This window comes from Phoca vitulina, unplaced genomic scaffold, assembly GCF_004348235.1.
Source record: "Phoca vitulina isolate PV1807 unplaced genomic scaffold, GSC_HSeal_1.0 scaffold1, whole genome shotgun sequence".
Taxonomy (NCBI): Eukaryota; Metazoa; Chordata; class Mammalia; order Carnivora; family Phocidae; genus Phoca; species Phoca vitulina.
In genome coordinates, this window is record NW_022589704.1 from 29203670 (window position 1) to 29223369 (window position 19700).

Below are 19700 nucleotides of genomic sequence, written 5' to 3' on the forward strand. Positions count from 1 at the left end.
CAATCTTTTCTTCTTGAAAAATGATCTGTATTCTTATTTCATATTCTAGGGGAACACCTACAAGCAGAATCTTGGCTATTTTGAAGGGACAATAGCAATCTCATGACCAATTTCTAGAAACTGCTGATAACTGAATGAAGTAGACTAATATTCAGTCTCTATGACTGAGAGGTTTTAAGTGCAAAAAGTGAAAGTGAGGGGTAAAAACATGACAGAGAGGTAAAAGAAAAGGGCTTCATAAGGCAGCCACAGTCTAAGAATCAGCTACCTCAGGCTTGGAGGTGTTCTGGAACATACTAGAAGACCACTCAGGGGGGTAAGAAGGATGTGAAAATCAGCTAGGGAGTTGGACTGCTTGACTCTCAATGCATGTAAGCCCCATCTGTCATGATTCAAAGGAGGTTCAAGAAGAGGCTGTAAGCTGTTCTTGAAAACAGGAACCAAATATACAAAACACCTGTAATCATTTTCACTCAAGAGTCACAATTACAGCCTTTGTAAATCCCTCCAATTTCAAAATGGAGACTGAAAAGTAGAACACTTCAGCCAAGTCAGCAAAGGCAGAAAACTTGCCTAACTCTGTCTCCTTTAATACAAGAAACAAGACCTTTCAAAAGGGCATTTATTTTATTTTTGTGTTTGTTTCCAGTTTTTATTTAAATTCTATTTAGTCAACATATAGTGTAATATTAGTTTCAGGAGTAGAATTTAGTGATTCATCACTTACATATAACACCCAGTGCTCAACACAAGTGCCCTCCCTAATACCCATCACCCATTTAACTCGTCTCCCCACCCACCTCCCTTCATCAGCCCTCAGTCTGTTTCTCTATAGTTAAGAGTCTGTTTTATGGTTTGCCTCTCTCTGTCTCCCCCACCCCCTCCATCGACTGATAAATGGATGAAGAAGTGGTGGTGTATATATATATATATATATATATATATAAAATATTACTCAGGCATGAAAAAGAATGAAATCTTGTCATTTGCAATGATGTGGACGGAGCTAGAGTATATTAGCTAAGCTAAATAAATCAGTCAGAGAAAGGCAAATACCATATGATTCATTCATATGTGGAATTTAAGAATTAAAAGGACATTTATATCTTGACTTTAGACTCTGAAGAACACCAGAATAGAAAACATTCTGTAATTAAATCCAAGTCTCAAAAGATAATTTGGACTATGCTTTCTTCAAATATTAAGAAAACATCTTCTATTTAAAATAAAGAAAAGCATGAGGCTGCTATATTCAAAGCCCTAACTGAGAAGTGGAAGATGACAGAGGGATCAATGGATGGAAAAGCATGGCAGGAAAGTATCCCCCAGCTACCCAGACTCCTCTCCCAGGTAAAGGCAGATGACAGTGGATTCAGCTCAAAGACACACATGCTTATGTTCCTGGACTTCCCTTAATGCCAAGAACGGAGCAAAGACTGACCCTCTGGATTTCACACAAAGGAAGGAGATGGGCTTCAATGCTACTCTAGAGAAAGCATTGCTACAGTGCTGTTGGTCAAATTATACTGAGAAAAACATTTGGATTCCAGGGTCTGTATCATCCACTGCTGTGGCAGAGATAAGTCTTAGCACCAATTTTCATGAATGTAGTAGTATCATCCATTAGCACAGCTAACCACCCACCTACCTGTGCGACACACCTGCTCAGTAACACCTAAGGATCTGTGGATTTTTTTACTTTGAGAGCCATGTAATTTAATTATTACCTACCAGGAAGTGGACTTCAAGGAAAGAGCCAAAAATATTGGTTCTCTTTTGGCTTTCTATATAGCTCTCCTATAGGACAATGGGTACAACGTTATGAGATACTCTACACTGACATTAGTATCTCCTAATCAGTATAACTAGGCATTAAGCAAGCCTTCTATACTGGGCCTTACAGGAAGAAAAACAGAATTTCCTGCATATAAAACACACAAAAAATAACTTTTTAAACAAGTTACGCAATTTTTAATCATAAAGGGTTCTTCCACACAGCAGATCTTGAGGAGAGGTATCAAGTCAAAACAAGGAAAATGCAGTATGGGCACTGTGGTGATGGTGCCGGATGCAGGAACGCTTGCCCCCTTTAATCCACAGACCTGGAAAACCCTGCCTCAAACTGCTTTCATCAAAAAAATATCTAATAATTTTTGCAGTTTGTTCATTTTTTATAGTTCACCAAATTGCAAGGACACAAAGAGCCCAGGTACGCAAAGCTGGATGAAGAGACAGATATAGTAAATACTTCTCAAAGCAGTGCTGTCACTAAATGTTTACATCCAGTCATGAGTACATTAGTGATCATACAGGAACAGAATTAACTAAACCTCCCAAAGGGAAACGGGCACATCTGCATTGTTAGCCTCGGTAAAATATCAGTACTTCATTTTTACAGCTCAAAAAAACTACTCCTGGCTGGAAAGCTGGATCAGGTAGAGATACTAGTGAGAAAAAGTTGCAAAATAACCCCCTGTATCATCAGCCCATCACTCGTATGTATCCAGTAAAGACCATCCCTTATCAAACATTGACTCACCAGCAAGAAAAAAATGAGTGTTCAAAAGAGTTACTCCCCCACACCCCAACCGAAAGTATTATCTACTCATCCTTGAATTATTCCTCCTTCAAAATTCAGCTCAACCATCTCTTCCTCTGTGTAGCTTCCCCTAATCCCACCCTAAATTATGGGCTCCTTAAAGAAGTTACATCTTCTTCTTCGTTTCCCCATAATGTAGCATAGTGCAGCAGGACAAGCGAGGGCGGGTGAGCGCTAATAGTCACATAAAGAAACCCTTCACCATCATCCGAATAGCTTTAAAGAGCAAAGCATCTCCTTAGGGTCAAGTACCAGGTCACTCAGTGCTTAATGAATAAATACTGAGTAATGAGGAAGAGCCTCAGACGCAATTAAGTCTCTAAGAAATTCTAGGGATTTATAAGAGACATAGTCTTGTCCTTATGCTGTGAGATCCTGCCTGTCACATAGTTTAGTCTGATTTATTGCATGTGTGAAGTCATTTGGGCAAAAAATAAAGGAGGAAGACATGAAATGTGCACTCTACAATGTGTAAAGAGATTTTCTGCCTCTTATTTGAAAAAAATATTCCTGTAAGAAAGATAAATATATTTTTCATTTAGAAATTATCTTAATTGAAATAAGGACTTGAAACTACTGCAGAAATGGTCTTATGGAGAAGCCTATATAGATTGGTTTGTTTTTAAACATAACCAAAATATAAAGCACATAGATAATCATCATGGAAGATGAATTAGGCTGATTGTTTAAAGAGATCACTTTTATAAACAAATCATAATAAACAATAGTTAGGATTCTAATACTGGGGATTCTAATATTACAAGTAATTTTAAAGGATTAGGGAAAATGACTCTAAATGATGATTCTAGCCTATGAATCATCAAAAACAATGGTTCTAGAAATAACACACTCCTTATTGGTAGCAGATGATGGCCAAGAATCTTAATGAGCCTTTTATCTGATGTCAAGCTCTTACTTTATACAAATCTTTACAGTAGTAAGAGAAAATGTTTTTTAATTTAACTTTATTTTATTACGTTATGGTAGTCACCATACAATACATCATTAGTTTTTGATGTAGTGTTCCATGATTCATGGTTTTCGTATAATACCCAGTGCTCCATTCAGTATGTGCCCTCCTTAATACCCATCACTGGGCTAACCCATCCCCCCCACCCCCTCCCCTCTAAAACCCTCAGTTTGTTTCTTGGAGTCCATAGTCTCTCATGGTTTGTCTCCCCCTCCGATTCCTCCCCCTTCATTTTTCCCTTCCTTCTCCTAATGTTCTCCATGCTATTCCTTATGTTCCACAAATAAGTGAAACCATAAGATAATTGACTTTCTCTGCTTGACTTATTTCACTTAGCACAATCTCCTCCAGTCCCATCCATGTTGATGTAAAAGTTGGGTATTCATCCTTTCTGATGGCTGAGTAATATTCCATTGTATATATGGACCACATCTTTATCCATTCGTCTGTTGAAGGGCATCTCGGCTCTTCCCAGTTTGGCTATTGCAGACATTGCTGCTATGAACATTGGGGTGCATATGGCCCTTCTTTTCACTACATCTGTGTCTTTAGGGTAAATACCCAGTAGTGCAATTGCTGGGTCATAGCGTATTTTTAATTTTTTGAGGAACCACCACACTGTTTTCCAAAGTGGCTGTACCAACTTGCATTCCCACCAACAGTGTAAAAGGGCTCCCCTTTCTCCACAACCTCTTCAACATTTGTTGTTTCTTGCCTTGTCAATTTTTGCCATTCTAACTGGTGTACGGTGGTATCTCAGTGTGGTTTTGATTTGAATTTCCCTGATGGCTAATGATGATGAACATTTTTTCATGTGTCCGTTAGCCATTTGTATATCTCCTTTTGAGAAGTGTCTGTTCATGTCTTCTGCCCATTTTTTGACTTGATTATTTGTTTTTTGGGTGTCGAGTTTGAGAAGTTCTTTATAGATTTTGGATACCAGCCCTTTGTCTATAGTGTCATTTGCAAATATCTTCTCCCATTCTGTGGGTTGCCTCTTTGTTTTGTTGACTGTTTCCTTCACTATGCAGAAGCTTTTTATCTTGATGAAGTCCCAAAAGTTCATTTTAGCTCTTGTGTCACTTGCCTTTGGAGATGTATCTTGAAAGAAGTTGCTGTGGCTGATGTCAAAGAGGTTACTGTCTATGTTCTCCTCTAGGATTTTGATGGATTCCTATCTCACATTGAGGTCTTTCATCCATTTTGAGTTTATCTTTGTGTATGGTGTTAGAGAATGGTCAAGTTTCATTCTTCTGTATATAGCTGTCCAATTTTCCCAGCACCATTTATTGAAGAGACTGTCTTTTTTCCATTGCATATTTTTTCCTGCTTTGTCAAAGATTATTTGACCATAGAGTTGAGGGTCCGTATCTGGGCTCTCTGTTCTGTTCCATTGGTCTATATGTCTGTTTTTGTGCCAGTACCATGCTGTCTTGGTGATCACAGCTTTGTAATATAGCTTGAAATCAGGCAACGTGAAGCCCCCAGCTTTGTTTTTCTTTTTCAACATTCCCTTGGCGATTCGGGGTCTTTTCTGATCCCATACAAATTTTAGGATTGTTTGTTCCAGCACTTTGAAAAATGTCATTGGAATTTTGATCGGGATGGCATTGAAGGTATAGATTGCTCTGGGTAGCATAGACATTTTAACAATGTTTATTCTTCCGATCCATGAGCATGGAATGTTTTTCCATCTTTTTGTGTCTTCTTCAATTTCTTTCATGAGTGTTCTGTAGTTCCTAGAGTAAGATCCTTTACCTCTTTGGTTAGGTTTATTCTGAGGTATCTTACGGTTTTTGGTGCTATTGTAAATGGAATCGTTTCTCTAATTTCTCTTTCTACAGTTGCATTGTTAGTGTATAAGAAAGCAACCAATTTCTGTGCATTGCTTTTGTATCCTGCCACATTACTGAATTGCTGTATGAGTTCTAGTAATTTGGGGGTGGAGTCTTTTGGGTTTTCCACATAAAGTATCATGTCGTCTGCGAAGAGAGAGAGTTTGACTTCTTTGCCAATTTGAATAGTAAACTCGCAAATCTTAGAACCAAGAAAACCATCTTAAGGGCAGTTAGGGGGAAGAAACTCCTTAAGTAAGAGGAAATTTTAATAAATTATTGTTTAAGGCTAGATTTATATAAGGTATAATAGTACTGAAAATAAAGCAAGATATAAAAGACAAGTGATACAAAATTTATTTATCTGAGGTTCACCTTTGTAGAGCTTTTCAAACATAACTTCAGTGAGATTCCTTCATCACTGAAAAGTGTCTCAACTCTCAAAGGCTGTGATAGTGGGCACTCCTTTGTTCTGATCCTGACTCTGTCACTCATTAGCTGTGCGATTTTGTTAATTTCTCCAAGCCTGCCTTTTCTCTCACTCCATGCTTCACCTCTCTTGCTTACCTTCAGACTCTCACACTCTAACCCTCAAACCTTTGTCTGGCTAACTCTTAAGTCTTACATCTGAGCTTAGACATTTAGCTTCCCATCCATTCCCATCCCTACTACATGTGATAAAAGCATCCTTTCTACCCCTCACCCTGCCGTCCCCCGCCATGGCACAACTCAGACTGTCATTTAAACAGCTATGGACTTCTTTCTCCTCCATTGTTCTGTAAGCTTCACGAGGGAAGGACTTCTCTCTGGTGGCTTCAACAGTGTCTGGCACTTAGCAGGTACTAAATACACATTTCTGAAATAAGAAGTGCTTGGAATGGTTTATAAAAGGTTTCAATCCATGGAAATCTATTGATCAATCTACTGAGGCTAGAAAGAACTTCACGCACTTGGCTAATACAGAGTGTCAATATGAAATGTCCATTTAAGTGTAACATTTCTGGTCATTCACAAAACCATGGTTGCAGACACTAACCATTATGCTACCTAACATCCTGGCAACATCAGAACCAAAGGGATGTTCCTCTGTGACAGGAAAACGTTTATATCTCCAGACAGACAGATAAACTTCTTTTATCACATAATGGTAATTACACGCCCCAGAATGTGGCTTTTCTCACGTGTCAGAAAAGTAAGATCTAAATTCAGTAACTACCATAATTAACTCATCTCAGATGCCTAGTATCATCTAATCCTCTCTGCTTTCCAATTTTTGTCAAGATTAACTCCTGCTGCAATTTTTATAAATTTGTCTGTCTTCAAAAGACCAAGAAGTGGAGGTGCCTGCCTGGCTCAGGCAGGAGAGCATGCAACTCCCGACCTCAGGGTCGTGAATTCAAGCCCTATGCTGGGTGTAGAGCTTACTTAAAAAAATAAAAAATAAAAAAGACCAAGAAGTAGTCCAAAGAATAAATCAGGTCCAAGTTTTACTTGTCCACATTGTGCCTTAGGGTGGATACCTGCAAAGGGTCTTTTTTAATCATCAGTGAAGACACAGTCTCTTAATTTGCTAGATATGTCCTCTATTTCCTCGATTAAATAAATACTGCAATATGATCCCACTGACAATTAGATCCCTTCGATTTTGCTAGAAATTCTTAGATGACTTTTTTCTCTCTGTGGTGTTAGAGGCTATTGCCACAGATAACTCCTTTCTGGACAATCACAGTCTTATCTCTGGGATCTTAGAGTCTAAATCTAGCTCCTATGACCCTCCTGATTTTCTCAGCCTGGTGTTTAATTTCCCTGGGTTCCATCACCCATAACAATTATTGTCAACAGGCAAGAGGGTATGGGGTAAGGAAGTCTCATAATTACCACAGGCAGAGGGCAAACATCCACTGTCCTTAACCACCCAAGAGTTATACCAAATCTCATCTACCTGTGGAAATAAAGAATCAGTACATAAATACCAATGGTTTAATTGGGATTTTATTTTTAATGTTTCTGCTATTATTATGTTTAATTGTGAAAGTCATTTCTCAAACTATTTTGAAATTAGGTTGGATACACATCCTAAAAAATGGAACTAGAACCTATTAATATGTGGCAATACTTTATTATACATTTTTCAAGAGTTTCTGGACCTGATCTACCAGCATAAAGATGGGTCATCAAAAGCAAATGATAGTGATAACATCCAAAGCATCCAAAGCAATATAGGGTTAACTCTCCAACCCTAATGCCAAGGGAGACCTGATAGGTACTCACCTCATTAGAGAAAATATGGCAAAAAGAAGAGCTACCCAGCACTACAGAATCAAAATGTTTAGACCCAAACAGGAAAAGATGCCTTCAGGAGAGGAAACCCTACAGCAGCTCATCCCTGACAGCAATGGGAACCTTAGAATACTCTAGGGCCTCTAGGACATATGAAAATCAATATTCATCCACATCATATTTCACATGACACAGCGGCAATCAGTACTTATGGCAACTTTGGGGACCTCTACCTCTTAAGATTCCTTATCATCACAGAAATGTTTTCAAAGCCGCCAAAATAGTTTGGCCTTCCTAAAGCACCTAAATGCAAAAGAGACCATAATCTCTCAAAACAGCACTTGGAAATTATAGTAGGAATATTAGCTATGAAAGATCTACCAATTAACGAGCAACAGCTTAATGCTGAATGTCTCACTGCAATAAGTAAGCAATAAATGAATTAGGATGTGTATTCATTTGCTAGAGCCACCATAACAAAGTAACACAGCCTGGTGACTGAAACAACAGAAACTTATTTCCTCCTAGTCCTGGAGGTTGGAAGTCCAAGATCAAGGTGTGCTCAGCATTGGTTTCCTCTGAGGTCTCTCTCCTTGACTTGCAGATGGCCACCTTCTCACTGTGTCCTCACATGGTCTTTCCACTGTCTATGTCCAAATTTCTTCTTATAAGAACATTGGTCATATCGGGTTAGGACCCACCCTAAAGACTTCATTTTAACTTAATTACCTCTTTAAAGTCCTTTTCTCCAGGAGCACCTGGACGGCTCAGTCGATTAAGCAACTGATTTTGGCTCAAGTCATGATCTCAGGGTCCTGGGATCAAGTCCCACGCGTCTGGTTCCCCACCCAGTGGGGAGTCTGCTTGTCTCTCTGCCTCTCCACCAGCTCATGCACATGCTCTCTCTCTCTCTCTCTCAAATAAATAAAATCTTAAAAAATAATAATAAAGTCCTTTTCTCCAAATATGGTTACAATCTGAGGTACTAAGGGTTAGGAGTTCAACATACGAATTTTGGAGGGACACAGTAGATGGTCTGTTCAGCCCACAGCAGATGGTCTGTTCAACAAACAGGATTATTTTAAATCCTATTGGGGACTTCTGGGTTTTCTTTATATTGTTAAAAATTGACTAAAATAGTTCAATTCTTTTTTCCTACTTAATGTGAGCAGATGAGGAATCATTAGCATTTTGCCCAGCTCACTTGTAATTTAACAGTCCAGTGCTGTTATCAAAGCAGACACAGAATAAGGCTCCAGATTGACAGCCCATGCTGAATCCCAACATGTGACTAAATCTCCCCAGGCCTCAAGCTGCTCGGCTGTAAAATGGGGATTATCACATCTTCCTCACGGGGTTCTAAAGGTATTTAAATAGGAGAAAATGGGTAAAGGGCTTAGCAGAGGGTCCATCACCATTATTGCTACTGTAGCAGAAAGCCTTCCTTCTGCAGACCTCAGAAGTCAGGAAATAGAGCATTTAGCCTCTGAGTTAGGACCAATGGGCAGAAAGTAGGGGGGGTCAGCACTGGCATGCTTGGCCAGCCAATCTTGGTTCAGAAGTCCCACAGATTCACAAGCCGAGATGGAAGACAGAACAGCTCAGTGTCGGGCTAGCATACAAGCCATCTGCCTCATACTCTTCTCCAGCCACAGCCCCTAACTCCTGGTCCTATTCACTCATGAAAGGAAAATGGGGCAGGAGGCCTGTCTCTTCTCTACATGTTCCTTCTTACAAACCAAATTTAAGTTCAAATCTCCCAATCTGCAGAGCTGAAAGAGACTAAATTTCCCACTTAGAATCTAATGAATCCAAACAGGCCGTTCTCCTTCCATCTGCTCCTTGATAGTTTCTTCACCAGTCCTCACTCCCAACAGGAATCTGAGGCTCTCCTGCTCCCACACCTTTGGTCCTGCACTTCCCTTGTGTGCAACACACTTTTCCCCCTCCGACGTCTCCCCAAGTGGAAAGCATGCGGACACAGCAGACTCTGCCCTGCCCCTCTGGGCCCTCAGCAGCCACCTCAACACACTGCAGGCAGCTGACTGGGAAGACCCAGACTCCTGGTCTCAGGGCATGTTCTCTATCCAAGAGGAGGCACCGGAAGTACTCGAGAATTATTGCCCCCAGAAACAGCCCTCAACCGACAACAGACTGGCAGTTGGTGGACAAAACTCCAGCTTCCTCGCCCCTCAGTTGGATGACATTCTCGGGAAGAATCCCCCAACTGCCAGGGTGCCCCCAGCAGGAATGAGCCACAGTGGGAAATCAGGTTTTTTAGGCTCCCTTCTCTTCCACATCTCACATCCCCACTCCCTGAAGGTATTTCCTGGAGTGTTTGCCTCAGGGTCTGCTACCTGGGCACCCAAAGGCAAGACAGCACCCTTTAAGATGAACATCAAATCCCACCTTCCCCAGAAAACCTCCCCTCAGCGCCAAGGCCTCACTTCCTATCATGTTTTAATACTATTTGTATACGTTTTAATCTCATTTTTCCTACTGTGGGTTCCCGAAGAGGAGAATTCTTTTACACAGCTCTGAATTCCCTGGGCTGCTCAGCACAGTATCTTATGCAAACAAGATACTCAGTAAATGTTGACTGAATGAAGAATAAATTAACCATAATAATCAGCACAAAAGTCAGGTTCTTTATTTAACCTAACCAAAACTACATCAGTGTAGCTGTTTTCTTCTTTCAAAAGCATTGCATGAACTACTTTTAATGAGCAAATTACTATGTGCATATATTTCTTTAAATCGGCATTTTCTAGGTATTCATCTCAAATCGAACACCACTGATGCCCAGAAAAAATCAGAACAAAAACTTTTTCCTAAATCCAGAACTACCTTACTGAATGCATTACTTTGACGTTTACATTGTGCCTTTACACTTACTACTTCTTTGAGTGCATCCGTGGTGACAGTAAAACCACTTCAATCATCTGCATCCTTGCACCACCCCACCATTCTGCACACATTCATCAGTACACACCTCAAACCCCATTCCTGGGTGAAGGGAAACATCACTGCAAGTCAATGCAATGAGCTCTGCATAGAAGAGCACTGTAGTTGAGGTCTGTGTACTTCTCTCAGCTGGGCATGCTACACTGATTTTCCTTTTCTGAGATTCCTGGTGGCTCAATGTCAAATATCACCACTACCTATGTATGTATCCCAAGGTCAAATCTCAATATGATCCAGTCTAGTGGTGTCTTCCCGTAGGGTTTGTTGGAGGGTACAGAAGGCTTAACCTTTGTTGGGGGGCCAGTTACCACTCCATGTTCTAGCCAACAGAGTATGTACATGGAAGGATGGGGCCGTATAGGACAATCTTTGAACCCGAGATACAATTTTCCTAATAAGTGACATTGGAGAATGTCGCTGGAGCCTTGGACTAAGGGGTTTTCCCATGAGCCCGCAGAGGTAGACTGACTCAGCCTAGCTACCCAGTTCCAAGCAGAAGAGCTACCATAACAAGTATCTGAATATTTGTTCTGATTGCTAAGTGGAATCTAGAGGCACCAAGGGATTCCCCACCTTGCCCAGAAACAGATATGCTAGTGTGAGAAGCTCTCAAAACCTAGTTCCATCATTTTAGATAAAGCAACCCTATCTATTAATACCCAGATTATGGCCCAGTGGATGTCAGGTTCTGCCCAACGGTGCTCATTACCTTCAGTGTGTACTAACCACAGGCCCAACTATTCCTAATTTTTTCTTCAGTCCCCTTTCAGCAGGGAAAAGATCATACAGTACACCACTCTCTTCTCATCTACAAAGTCAGAAAAAATACTGACTGAAAACAGAAGTGGACTTGTGCCGTTCTCATCAGGTCAGAACCTCAATGAGATCAATGACTCTATTCTTCAATGCTGAATCCCCCAACACACACAGACAGAAGAGACAGAGGGCTTTCTGATGACTCTTCTTTTAAGAACACTAATCCTATCAGATCAGGGATCCACCCTATAACTTAATTTAACCTAATTACCTCCTTATAGGCTCTATTTCCAAATACAGTCATGTTGGAGGTTAAGACTTCAATATAGGAATTTTAGAGAGACACAATTCAGTCCACAGCATTGAACCCACCCTTTCCAATAAGCAGACATGTATAAGTACCACACACCATCTCATTCAATCCTTACAACAACCTGCAGCTTAAGAAGAAAACTAAAGCTTAAGAAGTTAAGAATATATCCACACAATGGCATATTATTTATTTCTAGGAACTTCCTTATTTATTTATTTATTTATTCATGTATGTGAGAGAGAGAGCATGCGTGTGCACAAGGGAGGGTGGGGTAGAGGGAGAGAGAGAACCTTAAGCAGGCTCCACACCCAGTGAGGAGCCAATGCTGGTCTCGATCCCACAACTCCGAGATCATGACCCAAGCTAAAATGTAGAGTCAGACACTGAACCGACTGAGCCACCCAGGTGCCCCACAATGGCATATTATTTAATACAGAACCTTGAAAACATTATGCTAAGTAAAAGAGGCCAGTCACAAAAGGCTACAAGTTGTATGAATCCATTTATATGAAATGTCCAGAATAGGCAAATCCACAAAGACAAAAAGTAGATGAGTGGTTGCCAAGGGCTTGGGGAAGAGGGGAAAGGGAAATGTACAGGGTTTCTCTGTGGAGCAACAGAAATGTTCTGGAATTAGACAGTGATGTAATTGTACAAGTCTGTGAATAAAACAAAAACCACTGAATGGTACACTTTAAAGGAGTGAATTTTATGGCATGTGAGTTATTCAAACTGTTATTAAAAAGAAGAAACTTGCCCAAGGTCACAAGGCTAGTAAATGGCAGCCCCCAGATTCAAACCCAGGTCTGTTTGATTCCAGAACCTGTGCTCTCAACCATTATGTAGCTCTGATTACTGTTACTCCCTAAAACATTTGCTGAAGACACCAGCAAATTTAATGGTAGGTAATACGGGCTTTGGCATAATTCCAATCACAAGTATGAAGGAGACAATCATTGGACTCCCCAGGACTTCCGAGGATCGATACACATTAAGCACTGTTAATCTAGTAAAGCTTTTTAAACATTCTGAACTTGGAAAAACAGTTATTCTAGAAGAAAAACAAAACAAAATTGAAAAGGGGAGTATCCTAAAAGGAAAATGACCAAAAGTCCTATGAGGCCACAGCTAGGATTTTTTGGGCTAAATAAAATGTAAATCCAATGGGGTGACGTCCATGCTTGCCCTCCAATGGCTTCCCACCAAACACATCTCCACGGATGATGGCCCTTCATGATCTAGCTACATGGCTTCCTCTCTGACCTCATCTCAGTCTACCTCCACTGCACTTACTGTCCCCACTGTCCTCAGCTTTCCAGCTTTGGTTGTGGCTCATCTTTGACGATCAGTTTCAGCTCAGTGTCCCTCCTCTGACAGACCTTCTGGCTTCTGTGACATCCAAATCATGTTAGCCACCCCCACGTGCTGCCCCTCTGATCACATATGATCTGTCTTTATTTAGTGAACAAAGCTCCATGACAGGAGGTGGGGACCCTGCCCATCCTATTCCCAGCAGCATCAGCACCACTGCAGTCCCAGGCATACAACAGATGCTCGCTCAACATTTGGTGAACAAACCAATAAAACACACATCTCGGCCATGAGATGCCTCAGCAAGCCAGGGCCTCACTTGTCCAAACTATAAAAGTACAGAATCAAAAAGACTTCCCTCTCAGGAACCCACCTCAGGGTAGTCTTCACAAGCTGGTAGTCCAGGCCTGGTGAGTTCATTAACCATTTAGATTCTATGGCCACCGCTTCGATTAGTTTATGTTGATAACTGTATGCTTTCATTCCTTCACCCAGATTACATACTTACCGTATACCTTTTTCCTTTTCCATTCTCCAACAATTTTAAATTGTTTAAGCAGTGTGGCCACTCCATGATGGATATGAGATCCCTCTTTCCTCAAAAGCTCTTTCAGTTCCTCTGTGACTGATTTAAAAATTCTCCTTATTCTAACATGGATCAGACTTTTTAGTTAATCCCAGCCATTGAAAGTCACTTAAACTAGAGATGTACCCTGGTCCACACATATCATACTCTTATACAATTCCCCCATCTCTAGGTCATACCAGAATCGCACACTCATGCTGAGCTCAGAAGGCACGAGACTGCACAAGGAGATACCTCAGGAGTACAGACAGTTCTCATGCTTCCCTCCCACTGCATTTACTTTTCCCTACAGAGACCTCCATTTTCTCGCGGTTCAGTCCCTAAGCCTCCACCTGATCTCGTCTCCCTTCTTGCCCAACCCAGATCCTGATACTTAACTACCCAAGTTATTCACCAGTATTCAAAGAGCTGTGTCTCCACTCTTCTTCCCCTATGCTACCAGCAGAAAACCTGAGCCTTGATCCACAACCTGCCTCCTTTCCTTCCCTCACATGCTGCAGTGATGGAGCACCCCAGGTTAAGGAAAAAAAGAAAAAAAAAAAAAAAACACCATCAGGAAGAATGACTCAAAGACCGACATGTAACACATCATTTCTGATGACGGTTGCTCATACATTCTTCAACATGACCTTGGTAAGCTTCCTCACCCATCCCTCCCAGCAATTAGCCTAAATTTTCATCATTTTCCTCAAGCCTCAACCCACCCTCCCTGTCCATCCCAATCCCTATGGCAGATAACGCTGTCCTCAAGAAGGAAATCTCAAGAGGCATTTCCTGAATGCCATCCCTTCACCTGCAAACCAATCTCTACCTGCACACACCCACAGTCTGGGAGTGAACTCTCCCTCCTGGTTCAAAACTACATTCTGCCCTTGTGCTGTTGATCTCATCTCAGTCTCTGTCGCTTCATAGGTTCCTCTTCCTCTCCTCAACTCTTAACTATCCTCCCAGTTATGTTCTTGTTCTACCTACCCTCCCTGGGAAATCTCATTCACAACCATGCTGGTCATTAACATTATATGGAAATAACCCTCTACAATCCCCAGCCCCGATCTCTTCCCTGAGCTTCAGATTGTTACATCCACCTACCTCCTAGACATGGCCTCATGTATGTCCCAAACCCCTCAGTCAATTCCAATTTCACATCCTTTTCTCTTCAGCACTTAGCCAGTTGTTCCCTGTGCTGCCCATCTCAGCTGGATACAACATTCTGCCTAGCTATCCGATCAAGCCACCTGTCAACTTTAACTCTTCTTTCTGCCTTGTCATCCACATCAAAGCAATCCTAATGATTTTTATCAGCTGAAGATTTCTTTTTTTTAATATATTATGTTAATCACCATACATTACATCATTAGTTTTTGATGTAGTGTTCCATGATTCATTGTTTGCGTATAACACCCAGTGCTCCGTTCAATACGTCCCCTCTTTAATACCCATCACCAGGCTAACCCATCCCCCCACCCATCTCCCCTCTAGAACCCTCAGTTTGTTTCTCAGAGTCCATAGTCTCTCATGGTTCGTCTCCTCCTCCGATTTCCCCCCCTTCATTTTTCCCTTCCTACTATCTTTTTTTTTTTTTAACATATAATGTATTATTTGTTTCAGAGGTACAGGTCTGTGATTCATCAGTCTTACACAATTGACAGCGCTCACCATAGCACATACCCTCCCCAGTGTCTATCACCCAGCCACCCCATCCCTCCCACCCCCCACCACTCCAGCAACCCTCAGTTTGTTTCCTGAGATTAAGAATTCTTCATATCAGTGAGATCATATGATATGTCTTTCTCTGATTGACTTATTTCACTTAGCATAATACCCTCTAGCTCCATCCACGTCGTGAGGTACCACAGCAACTGAAGATTTCTTGAGCACATTCCCTCTCCATGCCTCTTAGCACTTTCTGAGAACAGGACTTCTGTTTATTACCCTTACTTCATTTTTCAGACTCCAGGAGATAATGGCGAAGCTCTTAAGCATGACATACAAGATCTTCCATGACTTGAGCTGTCTCTGGGCCTACCTATCCTGACTTATGTCCCTCTGCCTCAACCTTGTAATTTACCATGAAGTTCAACGAAAATCTCATGCTTCCTTAACATGCCACACAGCAACCTGTGCCTGCCTCCTTAGTACACACTCTTCCCTCTATCTAGACACAACTCTCCATTTCCTCCCCCCTTCCCGCCCATCCCCAACACTTCTCCTCATGAACTCCTGCCCTCCAAGATTTAGCTCAACCATCACCATTTCCAGGATGACTTTTCACACTACTCCTGCCTGCAGAGCTGCCTCTTTAGTGCTCTCATAGCACCCCATGTTTATCTCTAGCACAACAAATCTCACACAAATCTCTTCTAAAATTATATATTTATCTATCAACGTTTCCCGACTAGACTATAAGCTCCTCAGGGCAAGGGCCACTCAGAGTAGGTGCTCAACTTGATTCCTCTGCATGTTAAATACTAGTGGTAAATAATGTTCTGAGGTGTCTTCAGACCTCTATGTCCAATGGACATCCCATGTGAGCCTTCCTCAGTTATGTGACTGGGGGGCTCTGCTGTGGCCGTGATGTCTTCATGTTCAAAACACATGGCGATGTTGGTTGCTATCACCACCCTTCAGTCTGGAATGAGTCTCCATTGCAGTAAGAGTTAAAGGAATAGAGGGCCTTAAACAAACTAAAATTAGCCATTCCTTGCTACTCAACATAGTCTAAGGTTCGGCAAGACAAATCTCTTGGGCAGGTACAGTGCTGACACAGCAGGGTGAAAAGACATTCAACCAATGCTCAGCAGACTCAAAGAGGAAAACCTGCAACACCTTTACCACAGGAAATTCTGAGTTCTGCTGATTCACTCTGACTTAAAGCTGCAATAACACTTGAGTAAGGAGCACCCAGGCTGACTCTGCATTTTTTTTCTGCAGAGCTCACAGAATTTGGCGTACAAGAAATTTAATAGTTGTTCTTTATATTCCTTTGTAATTTCTCAGATATTGACTGTGGTCACCTACGTTATAGTGTCTGATAGCACTACATGGTATTTTTTTGGCAAAGATGCAGTCCTAGTCAAAATACTGCTAAGAATTTAAAATACTGACTGGAGCTCCCTCAACTACAGAAAACCATACAGGAAATCTCTTTCACCAAAGAAAGGCTCACTGCTAGCTCATTTAGAGGCTAAAGAGTCCTGCTTTAGTAAATAGCTCTTGTTCGTGCTTTGTACAAAGATATCTGTACAACTGGTTCCAACTTAGGAAACAGCATTTAAATATCAACATAAACACATGCTCAGAGAAAAACTGGGTAAATTTTTATCAGGACCAAATCTCTAAGAAACCATATTAGAGAAAATTACGAAGCAAAGAACCTTCTCAACATCGGTATTGCAAGTTATCCTTTTCTTTGTTCTTCGTACAGAAGCTATGTGAATTGCATAATGAAAAGTAAAATGGAAGAAATTTCTAGACTGAAGTCTAATTATACTTGAGTCAGTAATTTATCATGCTTCCTATATATAGTAGTGATTATAGTTAACATTTAATTAACTAGCATTACTTCAAATATTTATTCCATTTAAAATCATAATACCTAAGTACTATATTTGAGATATTTAAACAAGTTAAATGTTAAATGCCTTTTCTTTCAGGAAAAGAAAAAAAAGACAGAATTAACTTCAGACTTTTATATTTTTCTTTAAGTGCATATGATATAATCTGCTAGGAAATATCAGTTGCTTCAACAAAGACACTATTTTGACTAAACCATCATCATGAAGTAAAGTTTCATTGCACTTGCTTCTTAGCAGCATTATAACTAAATACTTACTTGTTCAGTGTGAGGTCAAGAATGAATTTGGAGCCAAAGGCTTCAATCTGGAAGCTTGCCTGGGCCAGATGGACAGCCTATGGATTCAAAGAGACAGAAAGAACCTTAGCTTACTTTCCTGTCTTTAAAGCTGATTATATTGATATCAATGATATTAAATAAGAAAAACATTTTTATGGATTGACGCACTTCTTTTGGGATCCTTATGTAACATAACAATCCATTTCTTTAAAAAGCTGCTAGGTGCATTGTCGTGGCTTCACTTGGAAGACGTAAATATCTGTGTAGCAAGGAACTAATAAAAGACAATGAACCCATTGTGATAAAAATCAAGAGCATATTCAGCTGGACTTTCAAAGTGACTATGATGAATTATGCAAAAGTCTGACTAATTAAGGCTTGATTTCAGCCTATTTTGTGCACAAAGCTAACCAATTCTTTCTGCACACCTAAGTGAAAAATCATGTCAGCACTCTGCTCTTCATCAGAAATTGGAACTTTCTCTAAATGGTGTATCAGCAGAATGTGGCAGTAAAATGCAAAAGCATAACCTTTTACCTTCAGAAAGCACTTAGAATCTTGCCCTTTGAGAATACTCAGAGTTTCTGTCCCCCTTTAAAAGTCACACATTTACAAATACTGTCGTTATTGTACCTTAACTCAAAATACAAAGATAATCTCATCTAAAGATGAGTCATATGTACTAGGTGTTAAAGATTTGTTTAGTTCACGGAGTATCTTGAAAAATGTAAATTAACAAATCAATGTAGTTTTGTTAAAGTACCACCCAAGATAAAATTCTCCTTTATCCCCAACCAGAAAAAAAAAAAAAAAAGAAAGTAAAACAACCGAACAAAGAAGGATAAATGCAACACCTACACTCACTCCCTCTCCCTGCTCACAAATATCCTTCCTGCAGACTTCATTCCTAAGGTACGGTGATGTCACAAATCATCTAAGAAGTGGTCCCCAGCCAAGCACAACTACTGATGGGATAATCACTATCATAACCAAAACACAAAATAAAAAGGAAATTAACAAGTATTAAATTTTAAATACAAAGCAGTGAGAAAGAAAGAGCTCAAATCCCTGACACCTCGGCAGACCACGCCAAACCCCAAACAATCATGGAGAACAGGGTCATCATACTTGATCTGGGCTTCCCGCATCCAGACATCTACATGACAGAGAAAGAAATTTCTCTCTTGTTAAACGAGGTCTCCATCATCTGCAGCAGAACCTCTATCTTCTGACACAAGTATCATATACTCTTTAACCTAAATTCATTCTGTGTCTTGAAGCCTTAATTTTTGCATGAAGATTTTGATGAATAATTTGTACAAGGGGAAAAATTTTTTCATTTCTGGGTCCCAAAAGTGTAAAAAAAAAAAAAGCAAAACTTACTTCCTGAGGAATAAGATAGGCCCTTAGGCATATTCTCTATTAAGAATATTAAACAGCAAAGAAGAGTTCATTAATGCCACCCTGGCCTTAAAAAGGTGATAAATGTACCTCCTTGAGCAACTTTATAAACACTAAAAAGAACCTGACAGTAACCACTAAAAGGCTGTTCTAACACCAAATAAGCAATGAGACAAATACAAACCGCAACAAAAGCCTGTTGTAAAATAAAGTAGCCGATAGGAACCACTTACCCCATGTTCTAGACACAATTTGATTGTCATTAAATAAGTTGATAGTGAGTCAATGTGACAAGATTCAGTTTAATAGAATTTAATGAAGGACCCAGCAAATAACATTAATATTGGGATTTTCCTTTTTTTTTTTTTTTTTAATCCATTCACTCCCCACACAGGTGGTAAGTCCCACTGTGTGCATAAAGGGGGCCGGGACACAGCCCCTGTCTTCTAGGGTGCTGCTGTCTCCAGGGAAGCAGGGAGAGCTGAGAGCCTCAGTGGGCCTCAGGGGCCACAGGAACCAAGACTTCACTGACAAGGTGCAGTTTGAAGAAAATTCCAAAAGATGACTAAGAATCCACCTGCCAGGAGAAGAGAAGACGTTCAGGGCATGGGGGAGAACATTTGCAAAAATAGATTTAAAAATCAATATGGGAAAAAAAAGCCTTTTTTAATTTTTTAAAAATTAATATGGCCTATAAAGAAAACAGCTTTTGGAGGAAAGGTCAAACACTGAATCTGAAAAGGTGGACTTTGTGTGATGTGCTCAATGACCTGTCTGATCACACAGACAGACGTGTGGCCAAGATAGCAAGCTTGCCTCTAAATGTGCCCCC

General features: G+C 40.5%; 1 protein-coding gene across 3 annotated transcripts in view; it reads right to left on the reverse strand.

The window, feature by feature from the left end:
- ADAM23 (ADAM metallopeptidase domain 23) overlaps positions 1-19700 on the reverse strand; it is a 176073-nt gene that overhangs the window by 116070 nt on the left and 40303 nt on the right. For all 3 annotated transcript variants that reach the window (XM_032403740.1, XM_032403732.1, XM_032403749.1), the window contains exon 3: positions 17447-17523. In XM_032403740.1, coding sequence (XP_032259631.1) covers positions 17447-17523 — 77 coding nt within the window. The remainder of the gene's footprint in view (positions 1-17446; positions 17524-19700) is intronic.